Here is a 24,547-nt window from a genome sequence, read left to right on the forward strand (position 1 = left end):
ATAAAATGAACTTTAGTGGCATTATATCAAAGTAGGAGCAACTGAGCCACAAAGTGGTAGGCCACGGAAAATCACAGAGAAAAGTCAGTGGGTGGTAAGGTGCATAGTGAGGAGAGGTCACCAGCTTTCTGCAGATACTCGTCTGTCTGCATGTGGCAAGTCTAAAGTTTGATGGAGGGGGGACTATTTTGTAAGGGTTGGGCTTGTTCTCTTAGTTCCAGTAAAAGGAATACCAAGACATTTTGTGCTCCGAACTCTGTGGGAACAATTTGGGGATGATCCCTTCCTGTTCCAACATGACTGTGCACCAGTGGACAATGCAAGGTTGATAAAGACGTGTATGAGCAAGTTTGGTGTGGAAGAACTTGAGTAGCTTGCATAGAGTCCTGACCTCAGTCCAATAGAACACTATTGGGATCAATTAGAGCAGAGACTGTGAGCCAAGCTTTCTTGTCCATCATCACATCACAAATGCACTTCTGGAGGAATGGTCACAGATTCCCATTAATGCACTCCTAAAATTTGTGGAAAGCTTTCCCTGAAAAGTTCAAGCTGTCATAGCTACAAATGGTGCTGACATCATATTAAACGTTATGGCTTAAGAATGGGATGTCAGTCAGTTTCATATGCATGTAAGGATCTGAACAACTTTTTCTGTGCAGGTAATTTTGCTCATTGGTCTGAGCTGATTCAAATTTTTTACGGAACATCACGAATCCAGTGATTCTGACACAATAGTGAAATCAGAAAGGAATGAGTAATGAAGTGTTCATGCAAACATTCATGCCAAGTCTGACGTACTGTGAAAAAAAGGACAAGTTAATCTTCTAGTTCAACCAAATAATACAGAGTAATCAGTAAAACTTTAAAAACTTGAATTTTATTGCAATATACAGTCTATATCTGTAACTCGTTTGCTGTCTGCTCCACAGTAAACTACCAAAAAGGGTCAAGAGCTTTTTCACGGATGGGGTGAGTCACTCTCATTTCTAAATTCATGACCTGGATATTGTCATATGTGTTTTCTATATTTAGTTCATTGATGTTTACAGGAACCCAGTAACCACTGTCTTTGTAAGTTCCATAAGAATAGAATAGAATAGAATAGCTCTTTATTTTTTATTGTACATGTACAACAAAATTGTGGGTGCTCCACACCAACTGTGCCGGAGTAAAATATAAATAGCAACAGGAGAAATATATACAATCAAGAGGGATATGTACAAAAATAAGAAAAAGGCACACGAAGAACAAGTTGCAAAGTGCTTGGAAATAGTGCAAAGAAAATTAAATACTTGGTCTGAGTAGAGTCTGTGGTGGGAGTTACTCAGACCATGGCTCAGATTAGTGAGGTGAGTGGGCAGAGTGGGGTGTGGGGGTTTGTCAACAGTCCAAATGGCCCAGGGGAAGAAGCTGTTTGTTAGACTGAAGGTGTTGGACCTGATTGACCTGTGGTGCCAACCAGAGGGAAGCGGGTCAAACAGGTGTTGAGCGGGGTGCAATGGCTCTGGTTTTCCTGAGACAGGAGGATCTGGCAATGGCCGAGGGTAAGCAACCCCTGCATGCCAAACACCCAGGCAGTAGGAAAGCACACTCTCCACTGACGAGCAGTAGAAGGCCAACAGCAGCTTCTGGTCCAGATTATTCTTCCTCAAGACACAGAGGAAGTGCAGCCACTGCTGGGCCTTCTTTACCGGGGTGTTGGTGTTGTGAGTCCAGGTGAGATCAGCAGAGATGTGGGTTCCCAGAAATGGAGTTATTGAGGCTGGTTGGTGAGGAAGTCTTTGATCCAGGAGCAGGTGGCAGGGGGGGATCTGAAGATGGTTCAGTTTGGTGGTGAGGATGTCTAGGATTATGGTGTTGAATGCTGAGCTATCCGGTTGTTAAGTCTGACGTCACTAGCCGTGTCTGGGCCTAAACTCCGCTGCAGGTCCATATATCAAACGATCACTATGGCATTACTGAGAGTTGAAAAACTGTCTAAAGTCTTTCATCTTTAATAAAATGATCAGCGTTCTGCTCTACCAGGTGTAACAATTGAGTTTAACATCCAGGCATCCATGAAAACGGAATTTATGACATTTAACGGAGTTAGAAGTTAGCAGGAAGTTAGCTCGTTAGCTTCTATCTAAATACAATATAGCATGTCCTGACTGCGGGGTTTTGGAAACAAATTAAAACGTACAGCTCTGTTATCACTTCCAACATAAATGAAGACAGAAAACTAAACAGCAGTGACGTTTGTAGGGTTACTGAAGTTTGGCTAGCTGGTATATAATGATGTGCTATGTGACCGCTAGCGACACACCTATGTTAGCATAATATAAACAAGCTAACTTTTCTTCCACTCGATAAAAGTTAACGTGAGTGTTCTCGGTGGTCAGGAACAAATGTAATCGCATGGCAGGATGCTGTAAAAGGACCAAACTTCAGCCAGGAGAAAAACTGAGATAATCCATCCACAATACGAGGTTAGTTATTCATATACTGCTGCATGGGCTGGGCTGTAGTTACATCCTAAGGTTTTAAAAACTGAGCTTAAATAAATGATTAGCGGTAATAAAAGCCGAGGGAGGTCAACAGTGATCACTGACTGTTTTAGGAGCTTTTTGAGATTAAATAGAAGAAAATACAAAACATTAAACATGTTAACAACACAAAAGCCATATTAAACGCAGACTACTTTAGGCCCGGAAGTAGGATTCGTCACGTCATCACTTAACAACCGGATAGCCCATGAAGAGCATGCACACATAGCTCTTCATGTTCTCCAGATGGCTCAGTGCTCTGTGAAGGGTGATGTGATGTCATCCTCTGTGGACTGATTTGCTCTGTAAGTAAACTGTTGGGGGCTGAGGGAGGGGAGTAGAGAGTTTTTGATGTGCTGTGACACTATCCACTCAACACACTTCATGAATACAGACATGAGGGCTACAGGTCTGTAGTCAATAAGGCTGTCTATACCAGTCTTTGGATGTGAGTGATGATGGGGGCTCTCAGACAGGTGGGAACAGTGGCATGAGCCGCGAGGTGGCGGGGGGGGCAAGAAACCGAGTGAAGAAGGTGTTGAGCTCCTTTGAGAGTTTGTGGCCGCTGTTACGGGTTGGGGGGCTCTGGCCTTTGTAGTTGGTGAGGGCTTGGATACTAGAGGTTATTATAAGTGAGGAGGTCCTGTATCCTCCTCCTGTAGGCATCCTTGGCTTGTTTGATGTCTCTACTCAGTTTGGCTCTGGCAGTGCTGCACAGAGAACTGTCCCTAAGCTTGAAGGCAAAGTTAAGAGTTCTTATCAGAGCCTGCACTTCACTCATCATCAGGTTTTTGGTTTGGAAAAACCCAGATAGTTTTTCTGTCACTGTCAGATTCTCCACACAGCGCTTAATGTAGAAAAGGCCAGACTGAGTGAAAGTCTCCACGTCCTGCTTTTTGAAGATGGACCAGTCAGATCGAAACATAATACTTCCACAATGTGTTTCAGTCTTTGGAAAGTCTGCAAGCCCAAGAGGACGCCCGATCCAAGCGCCACTCCACCTCTGAGCTGGGTATCATCACCTTCAGTGATGTTCACAAGGAGGGCTGGCTGCACTACAAACAGATTCTGACAGAGAAGGGAAAGGTAAAAATCAAAGAAGAAGAAAAAACCCCACTGTCTGCATTTATGCAGGATGTCTTTTCTAATGCTTGTCCATGTCCAGGTGTTAGCAAACTAAAAAGAGATGGCCAGCTCTTGTGTAAGGACACTTATTCCGACTTTCCACTTAGTGTTTGCTAAAAAGGAGAGAGGGGTTTCTGAGATCACCAAAGAAAACACCTGTCTCCTGGCTACACCTAGAAAGTCTTTCCACAAAAGACATAAACGTTATCGGCCCTGGAAAAGACCAACAACACCCACCAGGAATGAGTTTTCAATTATTGAAAACAACGCAAACTAAATTTTCATTGCAGTTGTTACACCAAATGGACCAACACACACACACACACACCTCCTTCAAGTCGGTTGGGAAAATTTCCATATACCCTCAAGTAAGCATAATTGTATTGTGAGATTTGCTGTTGAACGGTGCATCCTGATTTGGTATTTGCCTGTGATAATAAATATATTAATACACCTATCAGACACAGCATCAAAACAAAACTCTGTACAATACTGTATAGGTCATCTTTATGTTGCCAAACCAGCATCAGGCAAAGAACTCTGGCTAAATGTTTAAGTTCTTTAAAATATGACACACACCTTCCAGTGTCATGTGAAGAAATGAGTTTCAGCGAGCCAATCAGGTAGTTTCAGTTGCTAAACGGTACATTTTTTTTAAGGTTATGCCTTCTCTTCATCTTTCTTCATGACAGAAAGTTGGTGGGAGCATGCGACCGTGGAGACGCGCCTTCTCCGTTCTCCGCTCCCAATCACTCTTCCTTTACAAAGACAAGCGAGATGCAGTGATTCACGGGGCAGGAGCAGGACCCGGTCAGGTTGAACATTGTCCAATCAGCATCCGCTGCTGCTTGATTGACATTGCCTACAGTGAAACCAAGCGGAAACACACCTTGAGGTTGACCACGCAGGATTTCTGCGAGTACCTGCTTCAGGCCGAGGATAACGATGACATGCTGGCATGGATCAAGGTTATTAGGGAGAATAGCAAAACAGATAACGAGGTATGAATAATATTTTGTTAGTTTGCACTGGCTGCACAAACACATACACCAAACTAATTTGTGGCTTTCATTCTTTATAGGAGATTGGTTTCTCAAGACAGGCTCTCATCAACAAGAAGCTGAATGACTACAAGAAACACAGGTCAGGATGAATAATTATATTAAGTAAAAAGTCTGCGCCTTACAGTAATTAGAAGTCACTGTAATTCTGGGCTTGAAGATTGCCACAAATCATACTTTAAACTGCAATTTCCCAAAATTACAAATAAAAAGGTGCAACATAAAACTGTAGTCATCATGAAAAGAATTTGGAATATACAGAGCATTTCCCAAAATATTGCCAAAAGTATTCACTCATCCATCCAAATCATTGAATTCAGGTGTTCCAATCACTTCCATGGCCACAGGTGTATAAAATCAAGTACACAGGCATGTCGACTGCTTCTACAAAGAATGAAAGAATGGGTCTGTGAGGTTCAGGCCAAGAACGGGACCCAAATGCAGGACTTTCCAAAAGAGAGAGTGAGTTTATTTATAGTGAAGATAGTTGAATAGTGATAGTAATGTGACAATTTTCAAAACGCGTGGCTTCCGTTGTGGCGCTCCTGACTCCCACACAGTGCTCGTGGACCGTTGTGTGAATGGTGAAAACTCCAGCTCTTCATATATATAACCTTCCGGCCTGATGATGCGCGTAAACCACCACTCTGGAAACACACGCACACACTCAAAAACACATACACATAAAGGAGGCAGCCGGGGACCGGGAGGGGAGCCTTGACAATGAAGATAGAAAAAACATAACTGCCAGACCATGACAGGGTCACTCTCAGGGGCACAGTGAATTCCTGCATGGCTGCCATGATAGGATGCCATTTGTGCAACAGTTAACTGTTACTGGTTTCATAACAAAGACGTCAACTCTGCCACAGAGGGGTAGGCCAGAGCAGGGTCAGCAGATGGCACATATTGCATAGAGGGTGCCAACTTTCTCTAAACTTCATTTGGCCTTCCTGATTTGATCACGAGTAGTGTGTAGAGAGCTTCATAGAATGGGTTTCCATGGCTGAGCAGCTGCATCCAAGAATTCGATCACTGTGCAATCCAAAGCATCACATGCAGTAGTGTAAAGCACGCCGGCACTGGACATTAGAGCAATGGAGACGTGTTCTCTGGAGTGAAGAATCATACTTGTCTGTTTGGCAATCTGATGAAGGAGTCTGGTGGTTGCCAGGGGAATGGTACTCTCAGTGCCACATGACTATCCCTCCATTCTCTTACACTTTGCAGAGGACTGGAGCCTATCCAAGCTACCACAGGGTGAGAGGCAAGGTACACCCTGTACAGACTGCCAGTCTGATGCAGGGTTAACACAGAGAGACAGACAACCATTCGCACTCACATTCACACCTGTGGGCAATTTAGAATAACCAATTAATGCAACCCCACTAATTGTATGCCTTTGGACTGTGGGAGGAAGCTGGAGTACCTGGAGAGAACCCATGGAGACATGGGGAGAACACGCAAACTCCACATAGAAAGGCCCTTGCCAGAGGGTGGAGTCAAACTGAGGTTTCTGTGAGGCAACAGTCCGAACCACCACGCCACCATGCCACCCAGATACCATTTGGACAACTTCATGTGAAGGTGTAATTGGTCCACTTGGATTTTTTTCCATTTTTTCTGTTTCCTGTTTTTTATTTAAACGTTGACATTTGACATGACCCTGATTCAATTCAATTCAATTTTATTTATATAGCGCCAAATCACAACAAAAGTCGCCTCAAGGCGCTTCATAGATACAGAGAAAAACCCAACAATCATATGACCCCCTATGAGCAAGCACTTTGGCAACAGTGGGAAGGAAAAACTCCCTTTTAACAGGAAGAAACCTCCGGCAGAACCAGGCTCAGGGAGGGGCGGCCATCTGCTGTGACCGGTTGGGGTGAGAGAAGGAAGACAGGATAAAGACATGCTGTGGAAGAGAGACAGAGATTAATAACAGATATGATTCAATACAGAGAGGTCTGTTAATACATAGTGAGTGAGAAAGGTGACTGGAAAGGAAAAACTCAATGCATCATGGGAATCCCCCGGCAGCCTACATCTATTGCAGCATAACTAAGGGAGGATTCAGGGTCACCTGGTCCAGCCCTAACTATATGCTTTAGCAAAAAGGAAAGTTTGAAGCCTAATCTTAAAAGTAGAGATAGTGTCTGTCTCCCGAATCCAAACTGGAAGCTGGTTCCACAGAAGAGGGGCCTGAAAACTGAAGGCTCTCCCTCCCATTCTACTTTTAAATACTCTAGGAACAACAAGTAGGCCTGCAGAGTGGGAGCGAAGTGCTCTAATAGGGTGATATGGTACTACAAGGTCATTAAGATAAGATGGGGCCTGATTATTTAAGACCTTGTATGTGAGGAGCAGGATTTTGAATTCAATTCTGGATTTAACAGGAAGCCAATGAAGGGAAGCCAAAACAGGAGAAATATGCTCTCTCTTTCTAGTCCCTGTCAGTACTCTTGCTGCAGCATTTTGGATTAGCTGAAGGCTTTTCAGTGAGTTTTTTGGACATCCTGATAATAATGAATTGCAGTAGTCCAGCCTGGAAGTAATAAATGCATGAACTAGTTTTTCAGCGTCACTCTGAGACAGGATATTTCTAATTTTAGAGATGTTGCGCAAATGGAAGAACGCAGTCTTACATATTTGTTTAATATGTGCGTTGAAGGACATATCCTGGTCAAAAATGACTCCAAGGTTCCTCACAGTGTTACTGGAGGCCAAGGTAATGCCATCCAGAGTAAGAATCTGGTTAGATACCATATTTCTAAGCTTTTCAGCGCCGAGTACAATGACCTCAGTTTTATCTGAATTAAGAAGCAGAAAGTTAGCGGCCATCCAAGTCTTTATGTCTTTAAGACATTCCTGCAGTTTAACTAATTGGTGTGTGTTATCTGGCTTCATGGACAGATAGAGCTGGGTGTCATCTGCATAGCAGTGAAAATGTATGCTATGTCTTCTAATGATGCTGCCTAGGGGAAGCATGTATAATGTAAACAGAATTGGTCCTAGCACTGAACCCTGTGGAACTCCATAATTAACCTCAGTGTGTGAAGAGGACTCTCCATTTACATGCACAAACTGGAGTCTATTAGATAGATATGATACAAACCACTGCAGTGCAGTACCTGTAATACCTACAGCATGTTCTAATCGCTCTAATAGGATATTATGGTCAACAGTATCGAATGCTGCACTAAGGTCAAGAAGGACAAGCACAGAGATGAGTCCACTGTCAGAGGCCATAAGAAGATCATTTGTAACCTTCACTAAAGCTGTTTCTGTGCTGTGATGAACTCTGAAACCTGACTGAAACTCTTCAAATAAACCATTCCTCTGCAGATGATCTGTTAGCTGTTTGACAACTACTCTCTCAAGGATTTTTGATGTGAAAGGAAGGTTGGAGATTGGCCTATAATTAGCTAAGACTGCTGGGTCTAGAGATGGCTTTTTGAGTAAAGGTTTAACTGCAGCCACCTTGAAGGCCTGTGGTACATAGCCGATTATTAGAGATAGGTTGATCATATATAAGATCGAAGAATTAATCAATGGCAGGACTTCTTTGAGCAGTTTTGTAGGAATGGGGTCTAAAAGACACGTTGATGGTTTGGAGGAAGTAATTATTGAAGTTAACTCAGAAAGATCGATTGGAGAAAAAGAGTCTAACTTAACATCAATGGAACTAAGAGTAGCTGTTGATAATATTACATCTGTGGGATGATTATTTGTAATTTTTTCTCTAATGATAAAAAAAATTTTTATGATGAAGGCCACAAGCCAAAATGCGTTGGTCACTTAATAAAGTTGTTTCCTATTACTTTAAGTGTCACTGGAGTGTCCAGGTCATGACAATCCCAATTTTGTGGGAACTGGACCAGTCCAAAAAGCAAGGTTCATAAAGACATAAATGAGCAAGTGGGATGTGGACAAGGGCGTAGATTTGGCATGGACGGAAGGGACGTGTCCCCACCAATATCCAGCGATTATTGAATTGTCACCGCCAATAATTTGATCTCTTCGAGTAAAGAAAAACAAAACTGATAGAAGGAAAAGAAAAACGATCTGTCAACGTCTCATTTACCCAGCGGTGCAGAAGGAGTTAAACTACGTTCTCTACTGGAGTCCTACGTCATGTGACAAATATGGCCAATGTGATTGGCTGTGCCTTTCAGGGAGCTCTGTTTAGTTTTAGCAGCGGCAAACCTGCTGCGAGGAGGAGAGGAAGCAGCAAAAAGGAAGAACCTGGATATAAGAAAGTGTTTCAAAGAAACCTGTAAGTCACTTAAAGTCAAGTTCACTCATAAAATGTGTCACAATAACGTTACAGGCTATGCTAGGCTTTGGCCCACATCAGTCTAAAACTGTAACCATGAATAACGTGTTTTGGAAACTAACTGCACAACAGCAGCACTATTAGTTCTCTCAGTCTCAGAGCAGCATTTCTAATTTTGAATGAAACTGTCAGAGAAAACGGCAGCCTCGAGCAGCCAGGATATTAGTTTACAGAGGCTGTTAGAATTATATGTCTAATGTTAAAATGTTGGTGACACAATCATTTCATCCTAATGGCACTGACATATTCATAGGGTTAATTTCTGAGACAATATATCGTGAGGTAGTCAGGATTTTGCAAATATTCCACCTTGTAGTGCAGTTTGCACTTTTTTTTTTTAAATACACTCACCCTGCAAACATTACTGAGTGACTCATCAGTAATGTTTGTATAGTGTGCCTGAAATGTTGCATAATTTTGCCGAGAGGTCTTTTACTTTGTGGTAATCTTAGATGAGTAGTTTTATGGACAAAACCCACCAGGTCATTCAGTGTTCCCTTAGTGCTGATGTGTCAGAGATGTTGGTGTACTGTAACTGAAGTAATGTTGTTAAGTCGTTAAAGTCATATTCTTTTATTGTCATGACTGTACTTGAAGCTATTTTTTTTTTTTGTATGATACCTGATTTATAAGGAATATGGCTGAAGTAAACTAAAGTCTAAAATACTTAGTCAGTCATTTGTTTAATAGTAATTTAACATTATATATTTCACATGTAAAACTATGAATTGTAATTTTAAATGGTTTAAAAGCAGGTAGAATAGCATGTGTAGGCAAGTATATTTCTCCTTTTTTTTATCAAGAAGCAAAGACAAAAAGGAAAAAAAAAAAAAGAAACAGGGCAGGGTTCAGTGGTTGAATCATCCGTCCAATGCCAAAACCAAATCTACGCCCTTGGATGTGGAAGACGTTGACTGGCCTGCACAGAGTACTGACCTTGACAGAACACCTTTGGGAGGAATTAGAAAGAGAAGCCAAGTCTCCGTGTCCGTTATCAGTGTATGACCTTACAAATCCGCTTCTGCAAGAAGGGTCACAAATATCTCTAATAAATCACACTCCTAAACTTTGTGGAAAACGTTCTGAGAAGAGGTGAAGCTGTTATAGCTGCAAAGAGGGCTGACATAATAGAAACATGCAGACTAGGGGCAGCCAGGGATCAAACCACCAACCTTCCAGTTAGTAGATGGCCTGCTCTACTGCCCGAGCTACAGCTATCCTGGCAATCAATGTCATTCAAGTGCATATACTTGTAAATATGGATATATACTTTTGGCAATATAGTGTATCAAACCCACTGCACCTTTTTATTTATTAATATCAAAACTAACAACTTCTGTTAACCTTGTTACATCCACTTAAACTAACATCCACACCTAAACCAACTCGATGAGGTTAAAAATTGCCTAACTTTGTCTTTTGTGTAGTCTGACAGGTAGTAAGCTGGACTCCTCTCCCAGAGCCCACCGTATGATGCCGCCCTTCTTTCTGGCAAAAACTGACAACACTTCAGTGAACAGAGCTTCCAGATCTGGAGGGTCTAAACATGACTCTGGTTTGTGTTCTTCAGCATATATGACAAATCAAAGCAGCAAAAATGCTTAACTTAATTATGTATCCATTTATCCGCATCTGTGTGACTCAGATGATAACAAGGCACTGTGGAGCATCAACATCATGAAGAAGGCCAAGAAGACAGGTGCTCCAAAGGCTTTTGGTGTACGTCTCGAGGACTGTCAGCCTGCTGTCAACCATAAGGTAAGTCAAGATTTGTAGTAAAAAAAACTGCTTGGCTACCAGCAGAATCATTAAATAATCCCAAAATCAAACTGTCAAGTTAAAGTGGAGCAGACCTATAAATGTATTTTTTTGCCTCGGGTCTATTGTAAATCAGTTTTTTCATTGGTGAACTTTATTGTTTCTGTAAGTGGTTAAAACAAGTTAGCAGGAAAAAAAAGTTTGTTTTAAAATAATGTACAATAAAATAGTTTGTAAATGAGATTTTAAGTAAAACAAAGACGTGTAGCTCATTGGGAAGGATGATAGGTGTTTTACTGAAACTGATGTATTCACGTTTTCTGAAACTCTTACGAATGCGATAACTCGAGAAAGCATTCACCTAGGATTTCAAACTGATACCACAGGTATATCTACTAAAAATCTCAGACAAGTTTTAATCTCAGTGACATGGGACTGGAGGTCAGAGGTCAAGTTTTCTGAAAAAAGCCAAGAGGGTCCAAATACCAGCAGTGTGTTAGGTGCATCAGAGATGTAGACTTGGATGTACTCTAAGATTTCTAGCGTCCAGAGCAATGGTGGTGCAGGCAAGATGGTGACCGGACAGAGGTGCCAATGGAGTATTTAGTTGTTTGGCTATGAAGTGCCTTTGTAGACACTTCATTCTTACTCACGGGCTGAGTAGAGGTAAAAACCCTACTCAGCCCGTGAGTCTGTTAACACTTCAAAAGAGTCATCATCGAGGAGCTTAGCAGAAATCAAAAGACTGTATAAGGAGAAAGAACACTCCTTAAAAATGCCCTGCTTTCAAGTGCTGCTGTGCTGTTGAAGTAATGTTTTCAGCTCAGCAGTTTGACTTCTAGAGATCATCGTGTTAGTAAAAAATCTCAGCCTTTTTCCAGTCGACTGGAGAAGGATTCCAGCGGAGACGAGGCTCTCTCTGTGGACTGAGAGGAACGGACTAAGATGGCGGTGTGATAGTGACTCTCTGATGCTTCTGAGAGATGTAAACTGTGAAAGGCAATTAATTTTGAGAGCAAATAATCTGCGCCATACTGTTACTTGTTAAAGCACTCATTCTTATTTGGTAGCAAGATGGTGGAGGATCTATCTGTGCTCCACCACCTGGGCTCTCTGAGGGGAAAAAGCCTTCTAAAGATGACACAAGGAATCAAAGTTAGCAGAGTTTGTTAACAAGTAGAAATCTAAGTTAGAGTGAACTGACCGAAGGGCCGCAGAGCAGGGTGAAAGCTGGGACAAAGGTAAGTCTACTGGTATATAAGCACATATTAAATCCACACTGACTTTGAAGGGGTCCTTTCCAGAGACAGCCTTCACATAGAGAAGCAAACAAGAGACATTACCATGTGATGACCCATGTGTTATTGTATTGTCTTCTACTGAGAGTATTTCTGATGAGGTGTCTGTGAGTAATAGTGTCAGGTGCTTTTACCAAGTACGTATGTTTTTTTGGTCATTTAAGTTCTCTTTATTCATTTTCAGTTTGTTTCTTAGTTTACTTCTGGTTTAGATTTTCACCTTTTTGGTGTGTCTTCTATTTAGATTTATTGGCTTTATTTTCTGCTCCATTTTTTGGATTTCTGCTATGCTTGAAAACGTTTGCCTTTTGTTTAATAATTCCAGTTAAATAAAATAATCAAAAGGGCAGCTCGGTTGTTGAGCTGAAACTGGACCCTGTGAAGGCACTGTTAGAGCAGAGAACATTATTTTGTCATTCTCTTAATTTGATCACTAATCTTGTCCATCTTATTGTCCAAGGTCCCCACTTTTCCCAAAAAGATCAATGGAACAGACCGAGACAAGCCACTAAAGCAACTGTTCCAGAAATAACTTATTTCAAATAAAGTATATGTTCAGACGGAGTGTGATTGTCACGTGATTCTGAGGTTGTAGGTGAAAATCTGTTTGTTGAAATCGTTTTTTTATTGTCTATTTTTCCCTCTTTTGTCTCCCTTGCTTTCTCTTATCAGTTTGTTCCTCTAATAGTGGAGATGTGTTGTGGTGTTGTAGAGGCAACTGGTCTGGAGTACACTGGTATATACCGTGTACCGGGCAACAACGCCATGGTGTCTAACTTGCAGGAGCATCTCAACAAGGGCATGGACTTGAACACTGCTGAAGAGGTATGGAAACGAGCCCTGCTTTGCTTAGACTACAGAAACTAATGTTACATCATGATGAGTTTTTTAAATGTTCAAAATTTTACATCTGAAACAGATTAAATTATTAGAAAACTATAGAGGAAATTTTTAACACAATAAAGATAAAGTCTGACTGTGGCAGGTCAGACTGAAAGTGCATACCAGTAAAGACTATAATCTAAGGAGCTGAAGTTATTTCTTTTGTCTTCCCTTAGAGTAACTTCAGCACCTTTATTTCTTACTCTTAATTATTTCAAATCATCAAATTAATTTTAATATTAGACAAAGATAACCCAAGGACATTTATTTTAATTTATTAGGGGAAAAGTTATCCAAACCTATCAAGTCCTAAATGAAAAATTGTTAAATTCTGATCAATGATCATGCTACCTGTCATTTTTCATATCCTCCCTGGTGAATTTGATGTGTTGGTCCACTGAGTTAATGTGATCAGCACCGTGAACAAACTCTGTGGACCAACACATCAAGTTCACCAGGGAGGAAAGACCATCTCTGAATTGAGGAGGTGATCTAAAGGGTAAACCTTTGCCTTCTTACAATGCTGTGATTGCAGCCATTCCCCAACTTTTTGTGAATTGTACTCATGGCCACTGATCAATAACCATTGATCAATGGTCTTTGATCAGTGGTTGTTCATCAATGACCATGACAATTTGCATATTAAATGGTAAAATGGCCTGTATTTGTATAGCGCTTTTCTAGTCCCTAAGGACCCTAAAGCGCTTTACACATTCAGTCATCCACCCATTCACACACACAATCACACACTGGTGATGGCAGCTACATTGTAGCCACAGCCACCCTGGCACACTGACAAAGGCGAGGCTGCCGAACACTGGCGCCACCGGGCCCTCTGACCACCACCAGTAGGCAATGGGTGAAGTGTCTTGCCCAAGGACACAGCGACCGAGCCTGTCGAAGCCGGAGCTCGAACTGGCAACCTTCCGATTACAAGACAAACTCCCAACTCTTGAGCCACGATCGCCCCATATTAATGATCAAGGAACTGGCCTCACAGCCCATTGTTCGCCAGTGGTGCTAGTTTCAGTCACTGTGCAAATGTACTGCTTAAAGGTTAGGGAAAGCTGTGGTCAGCTGAGACTGAAGAAGTCAGCTGGATGAGTGACCAAACATTTCGTCCCCTGAAAACGCTACGTCCCGATGAAACGAATACCTTTTTGGGATGACCTAAAGAACAGATTGCCGCCAATAGAATAGAATAGAAGTTTTTCTATGCCATATTTGAAACAGATTTTTATTACGGTAAACCCATGTGTAATTTTGATAGATTAGGTAATTCCCACATAGCGAAATTGGTATGGCCCAGATCTGGCCCACACAGTGTGCTTACACATGGCCCACATACCGCAAAGAATGGCGGCGCTTTGCTGGCCCAGATCTGTTTTGCCAGAGGTGGCCCACACATGGGCCAGCACAAGGCCAGTTGCAGACACACTCGTCCAGAACAGTTTCAGCTCTGACCCCAGATGTCAGCCTAATGTGTACCTTAATCAAGCCATGTAATAACAACATGTGCTGGAACATAATAGTGCAAAAGCAACATGACGAAACTCTGTTCAGGCAGTGAATTCTTAAATAGTGCTTCTCTAGTCTCTATACAACATGCCACATTAACACATTTTCTCCTAACTACATTCATACATATTCACACTCAGCATGCAGACTGGAGGAACCAGGGATTGAACCACTAACCTTCCAATCAGCAGGTGACCTGCTCTACCTCCTGAGCTACAGCCGGCCGGTGGTAAACATGAGTAAACCCTCACTAGGTTTTGGATAAAGTGTACACTCACAAACCTGTCAAACGTGCATTTGAAACGTTGGCTACCATAGCAGTATAGTATTGCAACATGGCATTTGGGTCTTCTAACTAAAATGGGAAAATAGGAACATAAATAGTGCCATGATTGCCAGACCTGGCCCACATCTGGTTGACATACACTCTGTCATGACACCAGTCAGTCAGAAGTACCAGCTTGATGCTGGATCCGGGCCAGACCTGTTTTCTATAAGCCTGGGCCACATACACCAAACCACAATCGAGCCAGATATGGCATGCCATCACATAAACAGTGCCATCTATGCCAGGCCTGGCCCATATCTGGATGAGATATGTCTTATCATGCCTCCATATCATGCCAGAAGTCAGCCAGCAGTGCCGGCTTGATACCAGATCCGGGCCAGACCTGTCTGCTATGTGGGCTACTATAATCCTAAAGCCTCCTCTTCATGTCCTCACAGAGATGGCAGGACCTGAATGTTATCAGCAGCCTACTTAAAACATTCTTCCGAAAACTGCCTGAGCCTCTGTTTACTGATGGTGAGTCCAGACATTTGTTTACAGTGAAATGTCAAAGAATCTTTAATGAGTGTGTATTGTATAATGTTCTGTTGCTTGGATAAAAAATAAAAAAGATTGCATTTTTTCTTCAGTGGCTACAAAGCCACTGAATTTGTTGGCACATGATTTTCAGAATTTTAAAATATCACTTGTAGTTAGTTAGTCATCCATTATCTCTGCCTACAGATAAATACAATCACTTCATTGATGCCAACCGGATTGAAGATGGAGAAGAGAGATTAAAGACAATGAACAAACTGGTAAAAGAGGGCAGACAACAGAGAAGTGAACATGCTTCTGTCTTCTTCATAGTAAAACTCTCTCTATATGTACCCATCGCTTCTTTCTAGATCCATGACCTGCCAGATCATTATTATCACACCCTTAAGTTTCTGTTGGGTCACCTTAAGAAGGTAGCAGATCACTCTGAAAAGAATAAGGTAACCTTTACCTTCAGTCCCATCAACTGAATCGTGTTTTTTTTTTGTGGGCTAAAATGAAGTTTTAATATTATTTCCAGATGGAGCCAAGAAATCTAGCCCTGGTGTTTGGACCCACTCTGGTGAGGACATCAGAGGACAACATGACAGACATGGTCACCCACATGCCTGATCGCTACAAAATAGTAGAGACCCTTATCCTGCATGTAAGAACCACCAGCTGCTTGCTCCAGTTGCACCTCTGTGAATAACCAGTTGTGTTTTATGCATTAACACCATGCAGTAGTGCTGCATTCAGTTCTGCCTCCAGTGGTGTAGTGGATAACACTGTACATTCAATTAGCAAGTAAAAGGTTGTTGGTTCAATTGTAGCCAGAGATGCAAATTTTCTTTGTCAAGAAAGGTTTGTGAAAGTTGCTTTAGTGGTTCAGTTCTACTTATATAGTGCAAGTTCTGTTTGAAGATGCTTTATATTGTAAGACAAACACCCTGCAATATTAGAGAAAAAATAATCAAGCAATCCTTAATAAGCAAACGCTTGGGAACTGTGGAAAGGAATATGTCTGTGAAGGTTCTCAGTCATCCAGGTCATCGTAGTCTAAGGAGCTTGGAAAGAAAAGCGTCTGGACTTTCCTTACCTCATTTCCTGAGGTCAAATGGCCCAGGATGTGAGTGGGCGTTAAGGCGTCTATCACATGATAGGGTCGGGCTAGGTTTCACAATGAGCTCACCTGAAACTTTGGCTGATTTTGACCTGAACCCGTTTTCACTCCTTGGCTCGTGTGATTAGTTGGAGGATCATTACGGGGTCCATTGTCCCTCTTGGGGAGGACACTCCCACAAGGCTTAAATCTGGGACTCTCCACCATTTGACCCTAAAACTGAGAGGTGAAATGTGTTCAAGCAACTTAAAGAAGTGCAGACACTTTTCTTTCCAAGCTCCCTAGACTGTGGAAAGGAAGAATTCCCTTTAACAGAGAACTCCATCAAAACCAGGCTTAGGGAGGGGCAACCATCTACTGCAGCTGGATGGATGGTGAACACAAGCAGACTGCAAAAAGCAAACAGGACATAACACAAATTACAACAATAGAAGACAAAAGTTATTAACAATATGTAACCGAGGACAAAGGTACAAGTAAAAGGGGCAAGGAAATAAATTGATAATTTCTTTATTACATTAATTAAACATACATTTTCCCAGTTATTTCCAGACAGGACTTACAACATCCTGCTGATATCCCAGCTGCACATGAGACTTACCACACAAACGGTGCGAAAAATAACACAACACTGCAAACCGTCACACCCCGTTTAGCGGCACTGCAATCGATTACCTGTGGCATGCACTGCAAACAATTCAGGTCTCAGCACAGCTGGAAATCAGCGCTATGCATGACCTGCAATCTGAGATATAAAGGGAAGTGGTACAAACAAATAAACACGGCTGGGCGGACTAAAACCACTCAAAATCACAAAACTAAAACAAACACTCAATATACCAACATTATTGATCAGTTTCCCTGTGCGCAGTTGATCTAGGACTTGATCAATTCTTCTATTAAAACTCGTGGTCACACTAAAAATGTCCAACGGCACACATTAAAAATGGGCACCCACAATAACAAATGATCAAAACAAAATGGCAAAAGTCTCTTATCGACAATATACCCACTCGCACCCGAGTGAGTTAATCGCCTCTGTTTTTGTCCACAGAAGAGCGCTGACCTCACCCCACACACCAACTACCTTTTCAGAGCTCTTCAGCCAATCACCTGGCAGAGAGCAACAAACTGCCATGTGACACTTGTTACAAATAGTTTGATAGTGGCACATAAGCAAACACAGAAGATCTCAGTGCATCATGGGAAACATCCAGCAATCTGAGCGTATAGCAGCATAACTAAGGGTAAACCGATCCAGCCCTAACCTGCTTTTGGTAAAAAGGAAAGAAACAAAGAAAGGAAATGTTAAGTTTAATCCTAAAAGCAGAAAGTGTCTGTCTCCTGAATCCAAACTGGGAACAGGTTCCACAGGAGAGATGGGAGACTCCTATTCTGCTTTTAAATATTCTAGGAACCGCAAGTAAGCCTGCCGTCTGAGAGAAAAGTGCTCTACCAGAATAATATGCAACTATAAAATCTATATAGGACTATAACGGACTCCTTGTTTACATAAGCAACTAGAATCTATTTGATAAATATGATTCAAAGTAGTGCAGCAGAATTTCCTTGATACCAGCTGTTTCCTTTCTCCAACAGTATGACTGGTTCTTCAGTAACGAAGAGCTCGATAAAGAAGAGAAGGTACGAGCTCTTATCACCCAAATGAACAGAAAACACCATGAATGACTGTTTGCATTCAGATGTCGTCACTTCTTTTATGTCTGCTGGATATGTGTGTGTGTGCGTGTGCGTGTGTGTGTGTGTGTGTGTGTGCGTGTGTGTGTGTGTGTGTGTGTGTGTGTGACTGTAGGCTCCAGATGATAATTGGGACATGCAGCCTTTGCCCAACATTGACCATCTGCTGACCAACATTGGCAAGCCGGGCATGCCAAGAGAGGCATCAGGTGAGGAGTGGGGGCTGCTGCAAGAGTCCTTTAATGCTTCACCTACAGACAGATTCAATTGTACGCACATTGTGAAGCAGCTAGATTCTTGAGTAGCTCAAGAACAGTGGGTAGAGAGCTTGATGGGATGTGTTGTCATGGCCTAGCAGCTGCTTCCAAACCTTGCATGACCGAGCACAATGCAAAGTAATGGATGTACTCTAGAGCAGTAGAGACGGAGTAAAAAATCATGCTTCTATGTCTGGCAGCCCACTGGAAGAGTCTGGGTTTGGAGGTTGCCAGGAGAATGGTACTTGTCTGACTGCACTGTGCCAAATGTAAAGTTTGGTGGAGGAGGGATTATGGTGTGTGGTTTTTCAGCAGTTGGGCCGGGTCCCTTAGATCCAGTGAAAAAAGTCTTAATGCTTCAGCATTTTGCTCACTGCCTGGGACCCAACTGGCATTTGCTATAGAATACTAGAATTGATAGGTCGACCTGTACATTTCACAGAGGGCAGCATCTTCACCTGGTCACTATTGACAGGCATAAAATAGCCTGGAGACGACGTGGCCAACGTTATGCTGTCAGGGGAGGCATATTCATGAAAGAACGCACAGACCTCTAGGCAAAGACTGGATAAAGGCACCCTGACTGCCATTAGGTATTCGGATAAATTCCTTAAACCTACTGTCAGACCCTTTTTGGTGCAATGGGTCCTGGTTTCTCCTGGTGCACAAAAATACCCAGCAAGAGTATGCAGGGGTTCAGACACTGACAACCTAATGCCACTGCATTCAACACTAGCAACACAGAAATGTTGAAACATTAGACGGGCTTTAGTAGAAATCACTGAGTAGTTCTGCTTACATACAACTTGAAGAAAAGAGCCTCACTGCTTCAGTCGGAAAGTCTTAACTTTCCCTCATTCATAATTCTGTAGCCTCATCAATTGACAGCATTTTTCTTTCTCAGCAGACGTCTGTTCTGTTTGTGCTTGTAGATACTGACAATGTTTCCTGCTTTTTCCTCTGTTCTCTTCTTCTGGGCCTTTCTGTGCTTTTTTCTAGCTGAGACAGTGGATCAACCTCTTCGGTAGGACCAGGTCTTCCTTCCTGTGTGTTTGCTTTCTTTGGATTCATTTAACCATTTGTGCTCTTTCCACAACTATTGTTTTTTCCAACATCTCCACTTTGCCTTTTTGAATGCAGCTTGTGCTGTGATTTCTCTTTATTTACATGTTTTAATATTTTGTGACCATCCTAACATTACTACCATCCAGTGATGACATTAACTAACTTACTTTTTCCTTTCTATCAGGTTCCACCACCAGCGATTCTGTTAAGTTAAAGGTAGGTGCTAATTCTTGGAATAGGCTATCACATTTTGCAATAGAAAAAACATAATTACAAATACTTACAAGTGGTAACCTTTCAGCTTCCCTCTGCATCCAAAAAAGACCCGAACACCAAGTCCATCATCGCTGCCGTCTCCCACAAACATAAAAAAAGTCCAAGTATCCACACGGTGAGCAGAAACACTGATGAGATTTCTGCGCACGAACCAGCCAAAGCCAGCAAATATGGTGAAGAAGGAGGGGTAGGGGAAAAAGAAGAAAGAGGAGAGCTAGATGAAGTCGAGGGAGAACAAACCATCCTTAAAACTGAAAAAAGGATAGAGGGAAAGATCTCACTTGTAGGAGGAGAAGAAGCTAAAGCAAAAGGAGCAGGCAGTGATGCAAAGATGTCAAAAAGGAGGAACAGCCAAAGAACCAACTTACCACCATCACAGCTTTATCCAAATAGAGGGTCTGACTCAACCCGTCAGATCCACACCGCATGCTCAAAATCACCACCTCTCAGGAACCCTCCTTCCCATTTTAATCACAGTCTGGCCAGAAGATATCAGACCATTCCTTTCTGGGTATTACCCACCAGGTCACGCAACATCAGCAGCCAGAGTGGAACTGCTCAGCACCAGTCAGCACCAATCTGCTATCGGAAAACTAGAGGTGGGAGGACAAGGGCTGTGTCCATGAATCTTGACCTCGAGCTGGGCAGGAATGAGGATAGTGTAAGAGGATGTAGAGATGATAGGGTGAAGGTAGTCAGAATGACTGAGGGAGAGCCAGGTCCCAGGTCGCTACCTCACTGTGCACAGAAGGTTCCCTCTCTCATCTCCTCTTCATCAGGATGGATAGATCAGAGTTCCTCAGGACATCCCACTGTCATCCTAAGGAGATCAGGCCTAGACCTGCAGGACAAGTCGAGAGCATGGCGTCACCACACAGTGGTAGTTTAACCAGTCTGTTTCATCCACACTAATGAATACCAAGCACTTGGCCTTTACTCACTAACACTGTGTCGCAGTTGTCCACAAGCAGGAAAACTGTCTCCAGAACATTCTATTGGAGATGTAATGTGTCATTGGAAAAAATGTCATTGTGTGCAACTGCAATGTCATTGCAAAGTGACAAAAATAATGCACGGTACTAGGATCTTTATCTTATTTTCACATACTGCACTTCCTCTCATCTGCTGCGGATTTTTCTCTCCTACAAACATGTTCAGAAATAAAACAACTTAAAATAAAATCAAATATACACTTCTTCAAAAATGAGGAAAGAAATAGCACTCCTGACAACAACTGATGTCATAGACACTTCATATATACCATATAAAAGATGGAGGCTAGCTACATTAGTGAGAAAGCTGCATTCATAATCTTGTGAACCAAAAAAAGTCCACGCACATCTTCCTCTGTCAATGGAGCAGGTGCAGAGCTGAAGAAATGAGATGAAGAAATGAGATAATGGTTTGCACACTACAGAACTCGAGATTCATTATTTATTGCATGCAATAAATAAAGAGGCTGTAACCTTTTGGAATAAAAACCTGCAACAGTATAAACGTAAAAGTGCTATGTGGTCATATACATTTGAGAGAAAACCACAGCAGACATTTGAAATTTAGCTGAAGAGCTGTTGCTGCTCTAGTTAGAGCAAGTCACAGTGAAGGATTCATCTTTGTTTTCTCTGCAGACTCTGAAATACTTTAACTGGTTTTCCTTTTGCCTTCTGGTTTTGACTAATCACCACTCTCAGTCTCTCGCTATATGATTGGACTTTTTAGACTAAAAAATACTTGCATGGTCAAAACAAATACAAATATGCAAACCTTAAGTGTACAGTAAGACTATTGTGTTTCCCAGTGTGTGTGTGTGTGTGTGTGTGTTGCATGAGGAGGGCCAGAGCTATAATAAAACCTGTTTCGTCATACGTTTTCAGGGCAGCTATGTGAAGTCATGCCAATTTTTTTGTGTTTTTTCTCTGTTTGTGTAATCATACAGTGTCAGCAGTGTGCAAACATGATAAATATTTGTTGTTTATCATATTGTGAACTCATACTTAATGTCAGTGTTACAGAGACAAGAAAGCAGCTAAAAGCAGCTAAAAGCAGCAAGCGAACCACGTCCTTAAATCCAAAACCACAGTCTCATCTGAGTGATGTTACCTTTTGTTCTTTTTCACAGCTTCAGTATTTTTTTGATTCCTTCCCAGAACTTGATTTTTGTAAAAACAAGTTTCAAGAATGAAAAATTGGAATGGTTAAAAAAACGTGTGTGACCTAAACTGACATTAGCTGTGGTCAAACCAGACTCCATGTTTGTATATCTAGACTCCGTCTGTCTTCTCTGTCCGTGCCCTGGTGCATGTAACTCTGTACAACTGTTGCAAAATTGGTCCACGCAAAGTCTTGTTAACCTGTGTATATAAATATTATACATATTAAATTATTTGTATTGAAACTGGATTAGTAATATTTGTGCTTCAATAACTAAAAATAATTTCCATCCATTCACTTCCGCTTATACTTTCAGGGTCGTGGGGGGTGCTGGAGCCTATCCCAGCTGTCATAGGGCGAGAGGCGGGGTACACCCTGGACAGGTCGCCAGTCTGTCGCAGGGCCAACACACAGGGACAGACAACCATTCACACTCACATTCATTCGCACATTCACACCTAGTGGCAATTTGGATTATCCAATTAACCTATCCCCACAAGCTGCATGTCTTTGGACGGTGGGAGGAAGCCGGAGTACCCGGAGGGAACCCACGCAAACACGGGGAGAACATGCAAACTCCACACAGAAAGACCTGATGGTGGAATTGAACTCAGGACCTTCTTGCTGTGCAGCAACAGTGCTAACCACCGTGCTAAAAATAATTGACCTTTAATAAAAAGGGCAGCTCTACTTATTTCATAATTCGGGACAGTTTTCTCATCATGCTGGGAACTAAGAAGCACTGCATTTTTTCTGTCTCAGAAAAGTAAAGAGGGGAAGTGAAAGGTTACAGTAGCAGTTTGAGAAATTCCAAAAAGATACCGCCCAGTTGCAATGTGGGAGATGTAGGATTGGGAACTCTTCCAGCTTACAACACATCGGCCATTGAAGACCAAATGTAATGAAGGAAAAAGAGAAAGCTCATACTTAATCATGTTTGTCTAGAAAGGAAACAGACTGAGGCACCAAATATACAGTCAATCGAAAATAAATGCTTCTCAGCTTAAATGCAGAATCCATAGATTCACGGTAAAATGAATGAAAGAAGAACTCGCCCCAAAAAGCCCGGTGTATCTTACTCCATACACCAGGGGTCCCCAATCCTAGTCCGCGAGGGCCGGTGTCCCTGCAGGTTTTAGAGCTCACCCTGGGTCAACACACCTGAATCACATGATTAGTTCATTACCAGGCCTCTGGAGAACTTCAAGACATGTTGAGGAGGTAATTTATCCATTTAAATCAGCTGTGATGGATCAAGGACATCTAAAACCTGCAGGGACACCGGCCCTCGTGGACTGGGATTGGGCACCCCTGCCATACACCATCCAACATGTTTATTGTTCATCTGGATGTAGCATCAGTGGGAGAAATGTTTTCATCACTCTTGCAAAGCTGTGATTGCAGCCATTTGGGGATTTTCTTACCTGAATTACCTCCATCCAAAATCCATTTTCTTTCACTTTTGTGGAGCCAGGTCTTGGTGGGCAGCAGCCTAAGCACAGCCACCAAGACCTCACTCTCCCACCTCCTCCAACTTATCTAGGGGACACGAGGCATCCCGAGGTCTCTTCACCGTCTCTTGGCCTCGAAACACTTTGCATAGGATCCTTGTGAGATGCCCATACCACCTTAACTTTTTTCCCGCCTTAGACCGTGTCATGCTACATATATAATAACTGAAATAACACTAATAGAAATGAAAAAACAAACACATAAAAAGAATCATATGAACAAGAGAAGCCAAAAGAGAATTTATAGAGATCATCTTGGGAAAGAAACATGTTCATAATTTTGACTGCAAACGCTGCCAGACAGGATTTCTTAAAACAAAAACAAAATAAAAATAACAAACGTTTTGAATGATCTAAGGTTCTTTAGACACTTCCAGTAAGACTGTAGGTTCACAGTGTAATTTAAAGTGAATTACACTGTGAACCTACAGAACTGCACACAGAAGGGCGATTCTTCCACTGTCTCTGTTTGTAGCAATAAAGCGACAGCAGCGTACCACCTCGACTCCTCTACCTGTTTCATACCTGTGTGGGTCTCTGTGTCTACAACTAAGGCACTACATCCTGGGGCACCCAGAGTGTGAAGGCTTAAGGGAGATCCAACAAGTATTGAACAATATTTTATTACAGTTATTGAAAAATGTGCCAAGAATCATATATAACACATTTATAGGACGCTTGTAAATGACGTGATATTTTTGAAGGATTTAATTATAATTTTCAGTAATAAGTATGAATCCATGGTGAGCATCAAATCACATAATGATGTAGAGCAGCGGTCCCCAACCCCCGGGCCTCGGACCGGTACCGGTCCGTGAGTCGTTTGGTACCGGGCCGCGAGAGTTGAGGCTCAGGTGTGAGATGTCTGGTTTTCAGGGTTTTTATCGGTTTTCAGTGCTATTTTGTTATCGTTTTTATCGTTAACTCGGTTTTCCTGGGTCTTTTCACGTGTGTTATGAATAAATCTTCTTTTTTTCGGTACCAGTACTAGTTTTATTTTGTTGTATTTATCCGCGACACCTTAAAGGCCGGTCCGTGAAAATATTGTCGGGCATAAACCGGTCCGTGGCGCAAAAAAGGTTGGAGACCGCTGATGTAGAGGATAACTTCTCCCCATTAGACTCCTTCACAGATATTGTGGACTTGTTCACGTTG

The 24,547-nt window shown here is 42.1% G+C and overlaps 1 protein-coding gene across 3 annotated transcripts in view; it reads left to right on the forward strand.

Annotated features, from left to right (window-relative positions):
- LOC102775806 (rho GTPase-activating protein 23-like) overlaps positions 1 to 22,166 on the forward strand; it is a 75,636-nt gene extending 53,470 nt beyond the window's left edge. For all 3 annotated transcript variants that reach the window (XM_087845215.1, XM_087845213.1, XM_087845216.1), the window contains exons 9-23: positions 933 to 972; positions 3,477 to 3,614; positions 4,346 to 4,654; positions 4,735 to 4,796; positions 10,478 to 10,605; positions 10,696 to 10,808; positions 12,779 to 12,931; positions 15,233 to 15,311; positions 15,519 to 15,592; positions 15,683 to 15,772; positions 15,853 to 15,978; positions 18,034 to 18,078; positions 18,248 to 18,341; positions 19,639 to 19,670; positions 19,756 to 22,166. In XM_087845215.1, coding sequence (XP_087701341.1) covers positions 933 to 972; positions 3,477 to 3,614; positions 4,346 to 4,654; positions 4,735 to 4,796; positions 10,478 to 10,605; positions 10,696 to 10,808; positions 12,779 to 12,931; positions 15,233 to 15,311; positions 15,519 to 15,592; positions 15,683 to 15,772; positions 15,853 to 15,978; positions 18,034 to 18,078; positions 18,248 to 18,341; positions 19,639 to 19,670; positions 19,756 to 20,619 — 2,347 coding nt within the window. In that variant the 3' untranslated portion in view covers positions 20,620 to 22,166. The remainder of the gene's footprint in view (positions 1 to 932; positions 973 to 3,476; positions 3,615 to 4,345; positions 4,655 to 4,734; positions 4,797 to 10,477; positions 10,606 to 10,695; positions 10,809 to 12,778; positions 12,932 to 15,232; positions 15,312 to 15,518; positions 15,593 to 15,682; positions 15,773 to 15,852; positions 15,979 to 18,033; positions 18,079 to 18,247; positions 18,342 to 19,638; positions 19,671 to 19,755) is intronic.
- The last annotated feature ends 2,381 nt before the right edge of the window (positions 22,167 to 24,547 follow it).

The sequence above is a fragment of the Neolamprologus brichardi genome, chromosome 8, assembly GCF_056152115.1.
Source record: "Neolamprologus brichardi isolate AB-2024 chromosome 8, ASM5615211v1, whole genome shotgun sequence".
Classification (NCBI taxonomy): Eukaryota; Metazoa; Chordata; class Actinopteri; order Cichliformes; family Cichlidae; genus Neolamprologus; species Neolamprologus brichardi.